The sequence below is a fragment of the Erythrolamprus reginae genome, chromosome Z (genome assembly GCF_031021105.1).
Source record: "Erythrolamprus reginae isolate rEryReg1 chromosome Z, rEryReg1.hap1, whole genome shotgun sequence".
In the NCBI taxonomy this organism is placed as follows: Eukaryota; Metazoa; Chordata; class Lepidosauria; order Squamata; family Dipsadidae; genus Erythrolamprus; species Erythrolamprus reginae.
In genome coordinates, this window is record NC_091963.1 from 130,834,625 (window position 1) to 130,848,869 (window position 14,245).

Genomic DNA, 14,245 nt, shown 5'->3' on the forward strand with positions numbered 1-14,245 from the left:
TTTGCAAAAAAAAAAAAGGCAAAAAAACCAGGCTAATTTTTGCAAAAATGGGGACATTTTTGCCTTCCCCCACCCCCTAGGAGCTCTCTGCAGGCCTCTCAAACCCTCTGCCCACCCCATTTTTGCAAAAATTGGGCAAAAATGTTTTTACAAAAAAACAAAACAAAACAGGGCAGGCAGAGCGTTTGGAAGGCTGTGGAGGACAAAAACATTTTTTTCTTATTTATCTTTTTGAAATCTTGGTACGTGTATCTTATAGTCTGAAAAATATGGTAATTAAAATTTATTTGAGTTAAATGTAAATCAAATTGAACCAAACTGACTTTTGTCTTCTGTTAGTGCTGTTTCACATGGTAGTCAAATTCTGTGGACCCTTTCTCTCTTTTGCCTTACCCTTCTCCCATCCAAGAATGGAGAAATTGGAGAGAAAGGGATTTCAAGAGAGTAAACTGTTTGCATTGTGTGTTTGTGGCTCCCAACCCTGGTGTATTCACATTGCTTTTGATGTCAGCATTCCAAAGGGCAAGGAATGGCTACGAGGCAAACAAAGCTGTAAAATTGACTGATCTTGGCTTTTTTTTCCAGCTGGAAAGAACAATCATGATCTTGATTTCTCATTTAATGACTGCTTTGCTTAGTGGCAGAGTTGTTGTCCCCAATGAGAATAATTAAAAGAGGATTACTATAATATCACACCATATTGCATTACAATATACAGTAATCCCTCATTTTTCATGGGGGATGTGTTCCAAAACCACCCGTGAAAAACGAATTTCCGTGAAGTAGAGGAAAGATATTTTTTAATGTATTTAACGAGTATTTGGACTTTTAAACCCCACCCTTTGCATTAAACAGTCATTCTATAATGTTTCTCAGCTGGAACTACATATGATATCCTACCAGTTTCTTTAATAGAGTACAGTAGCACTGTAGAAGATTTTTATGCATTTTAATATTTAAAATTTTCAATGGATTTAATGGATTTAAGTCCCCTTTGAAAACCCATGAAGTAGCGAATCCGCAAAAGATGAACCACGAAGTAGCGAGGGATTACTGTAGTTTCTTTAGTTTCCAGAAAAAGCATAATCCAGGGTTCTATCAGGTTCCTATTCCCATCTGTTTTTAGCAATAGGAATAGTACTTAGATATACAGTGATACCTTGTCTTACAAACTTAATTGGGTCCGGGACGAGGTTCTTAAGGTGAAAAGTTTGTAAGACGAAACAATGTTTCCCATAGGAATCAATGGAAAAGCGATTAATGCGTGCAAGCCCAAAATTCACCCCTTTTGCCAGGCGAAGCGCCAATTTTTGCACTGCTGAGATTTCCCTGAGGCTCCCCACCATGGGAAACCCCACCTCTGGACTTCTGTGTTTTTGCGATGCTGCAGGGGAATCCCAGCAGGATAATCCCAGCATCACAAAAACAAGCGCTTCGCTGGCAACGAAAGTCCGGAGGTGGGGTTTCCCAGCGAAGGGAGCATCAGTGAAATCGCAGCATCGCAAAAACACCAAAGTCCTCGAAAACCCACCTCCGGACCTCTGTGTTTTTGTGATGCTGTGATTTCACTGAGGCTCCCCTCGCAGGGAAACCTCACCTCCGGACTTCCGTTGCCAGTGAAGTGCCTGTTTTTGCGCTGCTGGGATTCCCCTGCTGGGATTCCCCTACAGCATCACAAAAACATGGAAGTCCGGAGGTGGGGTTTCCCATGGAGGGGAGCCTCAGGGGAATCCCAGCAGTGCAAAAACGGGTGCTTCGCTGGCAACGGAAGTCCAGAGGCGGGGCATCCCAGCAGCGGCAGTGGGTTTGTAAGGTGAAAATAGTTTGTAAGAAGAGGCAGAAAAATCTTAAACCCCGGGTTTGTATCTCGAAAAGTTTGTATGATGAGGCGTTTGTAAGATGAGGTATCACTGTATATATATCACTTCACAGGGCTTTATTGTCCTTTCTAAGCAGTTTACATAGTGGCCACATTGCCCCCCCCTCCCAACAACCCAGGCCCTCATTTCACCGACCTTGGAAGAATAGACGGCTGAGTCAACCTTGAGTTGGTGAGAACTGAACTGCTGGCAGTGAGCAGAATGCAATACTGCATTCTAACCACTGCCATCACGGCTCATTTTTATGGGAACGTTTAGCATCACAGAAGTGTCACAAAGAAAAAAATATTCTCTGTCTCTTTGATTGATTCCCAGTTTTGACCCCGCAATCATCACAAATACACACAAGTTACCAAGCGTCCAAAATTTGATCATGTCACCATGAGGATGCTGCAACAGTTGTGTGAAATGTGGTCATAAGTCCCTTTTTTCAGTGCTGTTGTAACTTTGAATGGTCTTTAAATGAACTTAATAGAATTTAATAGGAAAGTGAACACAAGAACAAGGGGACACAATCTGAAGTTAGTTGGGGGGAAAGATCAAAAGCAACATGAGAAAATATTATTTTACTGAAAGAGTAGTAGATGCTTGGAACAAACTTCCAGCAGACGTGGTTGGTAAATCCACAGTAACTGAATTTAAACATGCCTGGGATAAACATATATCCATCCTAAGATAAAATACAGAAAATAGTATAAGGGCAGACTAGATGGACCATGAGGTCTTTTTCTGCCGTCAGACTTCTATGTTTCTATGTTTCTATGAACTGTTGTAAGTCAAGGCCTACTTGTATTTTTGCTATACAGTAAGACCTCACCTATCGCTGGTGTTACGTTCCAGACCCGTCCGCGATAGGTGAAATCCGCGATGTGGAATTTATTGACTGATAGTACTTATTTAAGTATTTATATTGTAATTGTTTGGTAAGTTTTCATTGTTTTAAGTGTTTATAAACCCTTCCCACACTCTTACAAAATACATATCACAGTAGTACATATATAATATAACTTAAAACTAATAAAAATAATAAAAAACAATAAAGCAACAACATTCTCTTTCTCTCTCATACATGTATGTAATCTCTCTCTCTCTCTCATATATCCTAAGAAATATTTCTTGAAAACCCGCGATGAAGTGAAGCCGCGGTAAGTGAAGCATGATATAGCGAGGGACTACTGTAACTTTAAAGGTTACATTTCTTTTAAGTGTCTTGTTATACCAGAATCTTTCCAACTTTCTGTTTTTCTTTGATACACAAGTTCTGAATCCCTTCTGGGGAATGAGGTTACTGTGGCTAAACACACCACTGGAACCACACTGGCATTTTAATAAGTCAGATTTCTTTTTGCCAACCCCATAAGCCACAGAGGGAACCTTAATGCTTCCCCCTCAGCTGTCATGCAGATCAAAACCTGACCCAGCTCCCTGGAATTTTTGTCAAACTAGGAAAGTGCATTGATACCTTCAGCCTAAGGGTGCAATTCTGGTGAAGAACGAAGCCGGAATGGAAGAGATAAAACTTGCTTTTCTGCCTGCTGTGAGCCTGATCAATATTGGGTCCCCTATTATTAGCTCCCTCCCTCCCAATCCCTCCAAGTCCTGAACTTAGTTTATAAAGGTAGCATTTGTCATCTGCTGTATAAGGTACAGCCAGCCTGAGGCTGAGCACCAATGATGAGAAAAAATGGGGGTGGGAGTGGGGAGGAAAATACACCTTATCTTTGCTACGCACACCTATGGAAGGATTTTTAATAGGAGCTTCTTTCTGAGTCATGCCTCGAATGCAAATTTAGCGTCCTTTTCTCTCTTCCAAAAGAGGGATTCAAGCTGCGTAGCTTTCAGCACCTCCCTTGGAAAAAAGAGAGGCAGCAGGATAACGCTGCACCTTTTTTTCTTTTTCTTTTTTTTAAATGCACGTTTTTAATGCATGGAAGTGGAATAAAGATCTGAATTGAATGGGAAAGGCTTGGCAGGAGACGAGTGGAAAGAGCATTCGCTTCTCTTCTTGTTAAGCTGCCTCTCTTTCCTTCTGCATAGGCCCTGAAATGAGGCTTCAGCCTGATGGAACATGGTTGAAAAAAAGGAATTGTGGAGGTGGGGGGAGAGAAGGGGGAGAGTGGGAGGGAAATGGGGGGGGGGGGGTTCGCAGGATCACATATTGCAGCCTTAACACTAAGAACAGATGAATGGAATAGAGTGGAACAGAGTAGAGTAGAGTAGAGTAGAGTAGAGTAGAGTAGAGTAGAATAGAATAGGAGATAGTCCTTGAGGTAGGACCACAATTGAGCCCAAAGGTTCAGTTGCAGACTAAAACATTTGTGAAGTGAGTTTGTCCCATTTTACGACTTTTCTTGCCACTGTTGTTGAGTGAGTCGCAGTAGTTGTTAAATTAATCAGACTGTTGTTAAGCGAATCAGGCTTCCCCATTGACTTCGCTAGTCAGACGGTTGCAAAAGTGGATCACGTAACATCCACACACACATACAAGACACTGCAACCTATATGTAGTAAGCTGCTCCGAGTCCTCAGAGAGGGATAGCATATAAATCCAACTAACTAACTAACTAACTAACTAATTAATTAACTAACTAACTAACTAACTAACTAATTGTCATAAGTATGAGTCACTTGCCGAGCATCTGAGTTTCGATCATATGACCACATGAATGCTACAAGGGTGGCATACAAATCTAAATAATAATAATAATAATAATAATAATAATAATAATAATAACAACAACAACAACAACAACAACAACAATAATTGTAAATGTGAAAAATAGTCATAAGTCGCTTTTTTCAAAGACATTGTTAACTTTGGACTGTCACTATACAGTATCGGGTTGCTACCAGTAAGGATAGAGACGACGTACTGGTAGCGAAAATTGAACTGTGCGCACATCTTTGTTTTTGCTGCAGGTGCGCGCGCATGTCCCAGCGAGATTTTGACTCTGCATATGTGCAGGAAACAAAATCTCATGAGGGGAAGTGTGTGTATATGAGATTTCAGTGATTTCTTTGCTTCTGCACATGCAGGGAAGCAAAAAATATCATCAAAATATTGTGCACGCGGATGTCCCGTCACAAGATTTTACTTCCTGCATATGCGCACGTGCGCGCCCGCAGCAGAAGCAAAGCTGTGTGTGCAGTGCACCGGTAGTGGCAGAATTGGGAATCTGCTCCTGTCACTATATTCTGGTCCGGTGCCATGAAGGGCTTTATAGGTCATAACCAACACTTTGAATTGTGACTGGAAACTGATCGGCAACCAATGCAGACTGCGGAGTGTTGGTGTGACATGGGCATATTTGGAAAAGCCCATTATTGCTCTCGCAGCTGCATGCTGCATGATGTGAAGTTTCTGAACACTTTTCAAAGGTAGCCCCATGTAGAGAGCATTGCAGTAGTTGAACCTCGAGGTGATGAGGGCATGAGTGACTGTGAGCAATGAGTCCCGGTCCAGACAGGGCCGCAACTGGTGCACCAGGTGAACCTGGGCAAACGCCCCCCTCGCCACAGACGAAAGATGGTTCTCTAATGTGAGCTGTGGATCGAGGAGGATGCCCAAGTTGCGAACCCTCTCCGAGGAGGTCAATAATTCCCCACTCAGGGTGATGGTTGGACAGATGGAATTGTCCTTGGGAGGCAAAACCCACAGCCACTCTGTCTTATCAGGGTTGAGTTTGAGTCTGTTGACACCCATCCAGACCCTAACAGCCTCCAGGCACTGGCACATCACTTCCACTGCTTCATTTAATAAAGATATTTAATTAGTAAATAAATAAATAAATAAATAAATAAATAAATAAATAAATAAATAAATAAATAAATAAATTAGTGAGTGAGTGAATGACTGAGTGACTGAGTAAGTAAGTAAGTCAGTCTAAATGCTATTGCTATAAATTGCAAGCAAAGTGTTGTAAGTCGAGGACCACCTCCTAACCAGTCTGCTAAGCGGGGTTTTTATCTTTATTGCATAGAAGGCGAAGACCACCGGAGGGAGCCCAGCTCTCGATCTCTGGGAGGGCAAGACAGAATTTGGTGACTTTAACAGACACATTCGCTAGGTGGCTCTGCGCCTTTTCTCCGTCCTTTCCCCATTCCCAACCAGCTCTTCTCCCCCCCCCCTCCCGATTTCCCCACAACCCCCCCCCCCCCCCCCCAATATCCCGCGCGGATAAGCCCTGATGTTTTTCAGAGCTTCTCTTCACTCCGTTCCCCAAACCCGTCCCTGCGCCAGCATGGGAGGGCGACGTCCAGCACGGTGAGAGGCAGCGCCGGCTTTCTGGGCGCCCCAGGAGGGAAGGATGGGGTCCCCCCAGGGGTACCGAGCTTCGTGGTGGACTTTCCTTCTGCACCAGGCGCCGCACATCAACTTCCAGTTCGAGGCAGCGGGGAGCGAATTTGCTCCAGAGGATTTGGGCTACCAGCAGGTGAGTCTCTCCTCTACCACCACCACCGCACACACACACAAACACACGCCACACCGTGGGAACGTGGGTATCGAAGGCACGGAGTGAAGAGAGACGGGACTGGGGCTCGCTGGAACAAGAGTGGGGAGCCGGCAGGGAAGGCAACCAGGGACGGAGGCGAAGGGAGAAGCGAGAGGAGGGAGGCTCAGGAGGAGGAGGAGGAGGAAGGCAGCGGATGGATGAAGCCGGGGAGAGAAGCGAGAGTGGGGAAAATCGGCGGCGGCGGCGGCGGGAGCGGGGGGGAGACTTGAATAACGCGAATCCAACTGCAGCGCACCGAGCAACCTTGGTGGATGGGTGTAAGGAGGAAAGGAAGGGGCGGTCAGGGGCAATGAAAGGCAGGAAAAGGGGCAGAGAAGTGGGACTCTCGAAATAGGACGGGGCAGAAGCGAAGTGTCCGGGGCAGAGGGAGGGGTGGAGGGAAAGTAGCCCCACGGTGGGGGTGGGGGGGGGAGATGAAAAAAAGTGAGAATCAAAGAGAGGCAGGAGGGAGGGAAGGGCGAGCCAGCCTGGTCCTGGGGAGGATTGGGAAGGGGAGGATGGACTGGAGAACCCGAGGTGGGGGAGGCGGTTAAGGGAGGAGCGAAGGGATGGGAGATATCCGGAGGGAGACGAGCCACGGGAAAGATGGAGGACCAGATAGGAATGAAGTTGGAGTAGGGAGAGATGGAGAGGGAATGTAAATGGAAGGGATCAGAGTAAGGGAACTGAGGATGGGGATAAAGAGCAGGAAGAAGGAGAGTAGTTCCCGGCGGTAGCATTCCTGGTCTACCAGAGCCCTGAGTTCCTTTGAGGTTATAGTATGCCAGGAAAAAAATAGATTCTTCTCTCAAGCAAAGAATTTTGGGTAGCCCTCTTGTGTTTGGCGACACTCAGCCTAGTGGTATTCTTTTATCCAACACGGCACCCTCCAAATGCGATGGAATGTCTTTGGCCATGTTGATGGGAACCCTTAAAAAAATCATAGACCTAACACAACCGGAAGGGGCAAAATTGGGGTACATTGCCTTGTGGGGTCACTTAAGAAGTTGAGATCTATAGACAGACTGGTCTAGAGGAGAATGTTTAAAGGCATGTTCAGAGGAACCAAGAGAGGGTGAATATAGCTGGCAATGATCCAACAGTTGTGTCACTGAGAAAAAGTGCTGCACCGGTTGTGGAAGTAGATATCAACCAGTGCTGTGCTTGGTGGATTCACAAATAACATCACCCTTTGCTCGAAAGCAGCCATATAACAGCATGACTGAGAATACGTGGCAGCCATATTATTTGTATGAATTTTCACAAGCCATCACTTGATGGGGTTTTTTTTCCCCCTCGATATGTTGTGTGAACTCAGCCACTCTGCTTTGTAAACCATGATTTAGCAATAAAAAGCAATAAGAGTGAGACAGGCATTGGTAGCTTTTCCATTGTGGTTTAAAGCAAACATGGGTTAGCAAATTATGAACACTCACCTGCATATTTAGCTAGTCACAATTTAGCTAGTCACAATTCAGCATTTAATTTTCTCAATCTTTTTGCTTCTTTTTAGCAACACAAATATGAACTAAGGAACTTGGGAAACTACCCATCTGGGAATAAGTAGATATTAGCCCATTTAAAAAGTGCTCATTTTTAAAGCAATTGTGTTGTGCAAACTGCTAAAAAATACAAATGCTTATAGCAGCATGAATCATAGGAAAAAATGGAGGAAGGAAGGAGGGGAGAGAGGGAGGGAAGGAGGGAAGGAAAATTAAAAAAAACATTTCCAAAAGGTTCTACTATTACTTTTAGAAGTTTTTTTTGTCTGTCAGAGGAGGAAAAAAGTTTAGTGTTGGAAAACAATGTATATCCATTTCCTTAAATCAGGTGTAGATTTTTCCCTGTAATATTATACAATAACTCTTTTATCTAAACCCATAAATGAAAAAACCCCACAATTCTTGATGCCTTGTTAGATACTAAAACCTAGTCATATATCCAATATCACATTGCCTTCTTAATATGCCACTATTGATCCAGAATTATATTACCAAACCAGCGTCAACTCACATTGAAACAGTAATAGGACAAGACTTGACATATCAGTTAATGTTCCAGCTCCTGCATTATATCTCTAACACCATGGTAATTTTAACCCATCATTATTAAACATTTCCTGAAAAGTCCATTATGTATAAAACAATTATCCTGTTGTTAATGTATTTAATATATTTTCAAGGTTACGGTGGACTGGTTTCACATTGTTTAGTATTTATTCTCAGTGTTTCAGAATATCATATCAGGTTGGAAGGGACCTTGAAGGTCTTCCAGTACAATCCCCTGCTCGAGGCAGGGGTCCTTATACCAGTGATGGCGAACCTATGGCATGGGTGCCACAGGTGGCATGTGGAGCCATATCTGCTGGCTCATGAGCCATGGTCCTAGCTCAGTTTCACTGTGCATGTGTGCAGGGCAGCTGATTTTTGGCTCACACAGAGACTCTCGGAGGGCATTTTTGGCTTCCAGAGAGCCTCCAGGGGGATGGGGGAGGCTATTTTTATCCTCCTCCAGCTCCACGGAGCTGGAGGAGCCTGGGGAGGGCAAAACACAAGCTTACTGGGCCCACCATGTTGGGAACAGGCCATTTCCAGCCTCCGGAGGATCTCTGGGGGGCGGGGGAGGCTGTTTTCACCCTCCCTAGGCATTGAATTATGGGTGTGGGCACTCATGGCCACAATCTTTTGGCACCCGAGGAAAAAAAGGTTCGCCATCATTGTCTTATACCATCTTGGACAAAACTTTTCTTGAAACTCTCCAGCAAGACTCCCACAACTCTGGAAGTCTAACTGTTCAATTGATTAATTGTTCTCATAGTCACAAAATTCCTCCTTGGTTCCATGTTTGATGTCCTTCTGATCAGCTCCCACCCATTGCTTCTTGTCTTCCATTCAGGTGCTATCAAGAATAAACCAATCTGCTCTTCCCTGTGACAATCCTTAATACTGGAAGTTGGCTATTGTAACACTTCTCCCCATCAGCCTACCTAGTTCCCTTAGCCAGTCACCCTACCATTTAGCATCCAGACTCCTTGTCATCTTTGTTGCTTTTCTCTGCCTTATTTCTGGGGACTCAGCATCTTTTCTATATCTTGGTGACCAGAACTGGATGCAGAAGCAATAGCATTTAGACTTATATACCGCTTAATAGTGCTTTTACAACCCTCTCTAAGTGGTTTACAAAATCAGCATATTGCTCCCAACAATCTGGTTCCTCATTTTACCCACCTCGGAAATATGGAAGAGTGAGTCAGTGGTGAGATTCGAACTGCTGAGCTACAGCTAGCAGTTAGCTGAAGTAGCCGGCAGTGCTGCACTCTAACCACTGCACCAGCCTGGCTCTTATCCCAAATGTGGCTTCACTAGTGCAATATAAAGTGTCACTGTGACATTGAGCAATCTCGATGCTATCCTTTGGTTGATGCAGCAATCTAAGTCCTCATTTTACCCACCTCAGAAGGATGGAAGGCTGAGTCAACTTTGAACTGGTCAGGATCAAACACCTGACTATGGGCAGAGTCAACCTCAAATATTGCATTCTAACAGTTGTGCCACCACGGCTGTTATAGATACTGACCTTATGGCACATAATCAATTTCAAAAGTCACAAAAATGACTACTGCAATGTGCTTTATAGTTGGCTGCCCTTGGAGAGCCTCCGGAAGCTGTAGCAGGTACAGAATGCAGTGGGGCAGGCAATTATGTGAACTATGCATGGGTTGCCACTGTGCTTCTAGCTTCAATCTGAGATGCTGATACTTACCCATAAACTCTTCCCTGGCATGATCCTACCCATGCCATTACGTCCAGTGAAAGAGTCATGCTCAAGGTCCCCATCTATTAGAGGATGTCATCCAGCCGGACCCAAGAAGTCTCTTCTGTTGTGGCATCTTCCCTTTGGAACATCTTCCCTCTAGATGTTAGAGTAGCATCAATCCTGTTGGCACGATTGAATCACCAAACCTATGGATCTGGATGCATGGCAGAGCATGTGCAATGGTTGTGTTAATCATGAATCCCAGCAACCGGTCAGGTCCCAAAGAGTTGGCCTACTCCAGGTCCTGTCAGCTAGGCAATGTCGCTGGGTGGGGCCTAGGGCTAGAGCCTTCTCTGTGGCAGCCCCGGACTTTGGAATCAATTTCCCCCCAGAATACTGTGTGTGTGTGTGTGTGTGTGTGTGTGTGTGTGTGTGTGTGTGTGTATATATATATATATATATATATATATATATATATATATATATATATATATATATATATGGAGGGAGGGAGGGAGGGAGAGAGAGAGAGATGAATGTAAATGGAATGAATGTGAGTGATTGTTTTTTAATAATTGGAGTTCTTAGATAAAATTTAGTTTAGTTTTAATGAATTGGCTTGCGTCCAAAGCGAAATCTTGCATGAAGACACTTGCCCGGGTGATATTTTGGCAAGTTGTGCTCTTCTTTTTGCTTCTGCACACGCGCAGAAGCAAAATCTTAAACAGGGGTGGGTGCATATGTGGCGGGGGCGCATGCGCCAGCCTCGGGATCCCAGTACTGGTAGCAAAAGATAAATGGAGCCCTTCACTGGCATGTGTGTATGTGTGTGTGTAGGAGACATTCAAGCCACCTTTCTTAACAGTAACTATAATATACTCAGTGAAAATATTACAGGATTGCCTTGCCAGGAAACGTATCCATTGTGTTTTGTATTTTTTGAAAATTATGTAATGGAAATATCTGGGAAATATAAAAACAAAGCCTTGAGTTTTACTTATTTTAATCACCTTTATCTTACTTCAAATACATACATGAGAGAGTTTTTAGCCATCTGGCTAGATCTGTACTGACCTCACGCAAGGAGTAAATTCAAGTTTACCAGCTGAGAAATCTTCTGTTGCCAAGATAAGCAAAGGGGTCAAAGGGTTTCCAGCAACATCAAGTGGGATTTACCCCAGTTCAAAAGGAAATGAGAGATTATCCCAAATTCATGTGCTATTGCAGTAAGATTAGGAACAGATATTTCTGGTTTTCTGACAAAGCACATTATCAACATAATATAAACTAGTATGTTTCTCCGCCAAGCAATTTAATTTATATTTTCACAATTTCTTCCTAAATTGCAAAAGGGTTCTAAAGCTAAATTAAAAGAAGGCATCCATAGGGAAAGCAAGTAGGATGCTTGGCTGCATAGCTAGAGGTATAACAAGCAGGAAGAGGGAGATTATGATCCCGCTGTATAGAGTGCTGGTGAGACCACATTTGGAATACTGTGTTCAGTCCTGGAGACCTCACCTACAAAAAGATATTGACAAAATTGAAGGGGTCCAAAGACGGGCTACAAGAATGGTGGAAGGTCTTAAGCATAAAACGTATCAGGAAAGACTTAATGAACTCAATCTGTATAGTCTGGAGGGCAGAAGGGAAAGGGGGGACATGATCGAAACATTTAAATATGTTAAAGGGTTAAATAAGGTCCAGGAGGGAAGTGTTTTTAATAGGAAAGTGAACACAAGAACAAGGGGACACAATCTGAAGTTAGTTGGGGGAAAGATCAAAAGCAACATGAGAAAATATTATTTTACTGAAAGAGAAGTAGATGCTTGGAACAAACTTCCAGCAGACGTGGTTGGTAAATCCACAGTAACTGAATTCAAACATGCCTGGGATAAACATAGATCCATCCTAAGGTTGTCGGAGAGCCGGTCATGAAGGGAGCATGAAGCTCCGTCCACTTACCCAGACACCACCAATTGGGTTCTTCTACATTCTGCGCATGCACAAAGCTTTCTGTGCATGCGCAGAGGGTAAAAGAACCCAAATGGGGCAACGTCTGGATGGGTGGGCGGAGCCTCACACTTCCTCTGCGACCAGCTCTCCAACAACCGACAGGCGCAAGTGAACGGAGAGCATTTCACTCCTGAATCCATAATATGTATTTCAACATATGTTTAACCCAGGAAAAAGCACACTGTTAATAATTATCCCTAACTTAAGAGCTGAATAAATGTTGTCAATTCACAATGCAGGTAGTCCTCAACAAGTCCCCTGGCAGGGGAGACACCATGGTCACGAAAGTGGTTTTCCCAGGGTGAGGCTCATCCATTGCACTGCGGGTGTGCTGACCACTGCGATTTCCCCAAAAGTCGCCCAACGGACAAACCGGAAGTTCGGAAAATGCACTTCCGGTTTGCCACATTCTGTTGTTTTTTTGCATTCCTGAAGCCCCAGAGTGTATTTGTATTTGTATTTATTAGATTTGTATGCCACCCCTCTCCGAAGACTCGGGGCGGCTAACAACAATAAAAAAGACAATGTGAACAAATCTAATATTTAAAATAATCTAAAAAAAAACCAATTTAAAGAACCAATCATACATACAAGCATACCATGTATAAATTCTATAAGACTCCAGAGTGCAAGTGCATTTTCCGAACTTCTGGTTTGCCTGTTGTGCATGTTTTTTGCATTCCAGAGCTTCAGGAAGATTCCCTGACCCCTCCGCAGTGGAAAAAAATAGCACAATGGAAAAACCAGAAGTGTGTTTTCCTGAACTTCCGGTTTGCCAGTTTGGGCATTTTTTTCACTTACCAGGCTTTAGAAAGGCCTGTGTACATGCGCAGAGGGCAGCGCGGGGTGCGTATGTGTGGGAGGAGATAGAAGGGGTGTGGGCACCTGCACGCATGGTAGCACACCCCTTTGGTCACGCGATCCAAAAAAGGTTCGCCCTTACTGGCCTAGGGTAAATCCAGCTTGAGCTGTAGTTGTGTGGGACCAACTTTATTTATTTATTTATTTATAAGCGTGGAACTCATTGCCGAATTCAATTGTGTCAACCCCTAACCCCCAACATTTCTCCCTTAGACTCTCCACGATTGACCTCTCCAGGTTCCTAAGGGGCCAGTAAGGGGCGAACATGTGCACTAGTGTGCCTTTCGTCCCCTGTCCAATTGTCTTTCCTTTCTCTCACTTATCATGTATATTTTCTTTCTTTCATATATCCTCTCCTCTAAGTTCACTTTACCCTTATATATATTACTACATGTCTATGTTTCTTCCTATGTATTTGTGTATTGGACAAATGAATAAATAAAATAAATGAAATAAATAAATAAATAAACTTTTCACTTTTCACCGTTAAAGTCCTTCATGGCATTGATGCCTCAGGTTGCTTGAGTAATCATCTCACCCACCTTGGATTGACCCACTCGTGCTGGCCCCGTCCACCCAATTATACTGGCTGATGGGTCCAGAAGGAAGGCCTTCTCTCACTGTTGCTCTTGCCCTTCGAACACCCTGTCAACCCCCACCATGGGAAATTGGTCCCAACTCTCCTATACTTTTGTAAGGGCCTTAAGATGTGGCTGTACCATTTGGCCTAGAACCCCAATGGGGGCAACAGCACAGTGACATCGATTGATTGAGCAACCACAGATCCAATCTGTCTCTGCGTTCCCTACATTTACTCCTTAGCAGTTTTGACTTGCTCCTGGTTATGCCTGGTACTTACAATGAGTAGCGGCACTGGCAGGAGGCTCCACCCATCTATCGGGGATGCTTCTGTGCATGCGCAGAAGCATTGCCTATGTGCAAACATGTGCAAACCGTTAGCAAAATCATTTACACCACTGCTCCTTAGGTTTTAATGTTCAGTTTTAATTTATATATGTTTAAATGTATATAATGTACAATGTCCAGATACATTTTTATGAATGTAAGCCGCCCAGATTTATCCTATATGGTTTATATGAGCGGCCAACAAATTTTATAAGTAAATAAATAAACCTAGTTGTTAGCATCTTAGCATTTGCTTTTATCAAGCAATGAGGTGTAGAGTGAGAATAGGTGTAGAGCCGCGGTGGCGCAGCAGGTAGAGTGCTTTACTGCAGCCCA

At 43.8% G+C, this 14,245-nt stretch overlaps 1 protein-coding gene across 2 annotated transcripts in view; it reads left to right on the top strand.

The window, feature by feature from the left end:
• Positions 1-6,066: 6,066 nt before the first annotated feature.
• TTYH1 (tweety family member 1) overlaps positions 6,067-14,245 on the top strand; it is a 133,614-nt gene continuing 125,435 nt past the window's right edge. Inside the window, exon 1 of one of the 2 annotated variants that reach the window (XM_070729356.1) lies at positions 6,067-6,313. In XM_070729356.1, coding sequence (XP_070585457.1) covers positions 6,188-6,313 — 126 coding nt within the window. In that variant the 5' untranslated portion in view covers positions 6,067-6,187. The remainder of the gene's footprint in view (positions 6,314-14,245) is intronic. The other variant, XM_070729355.1, reaches the window with a different exon arrangement.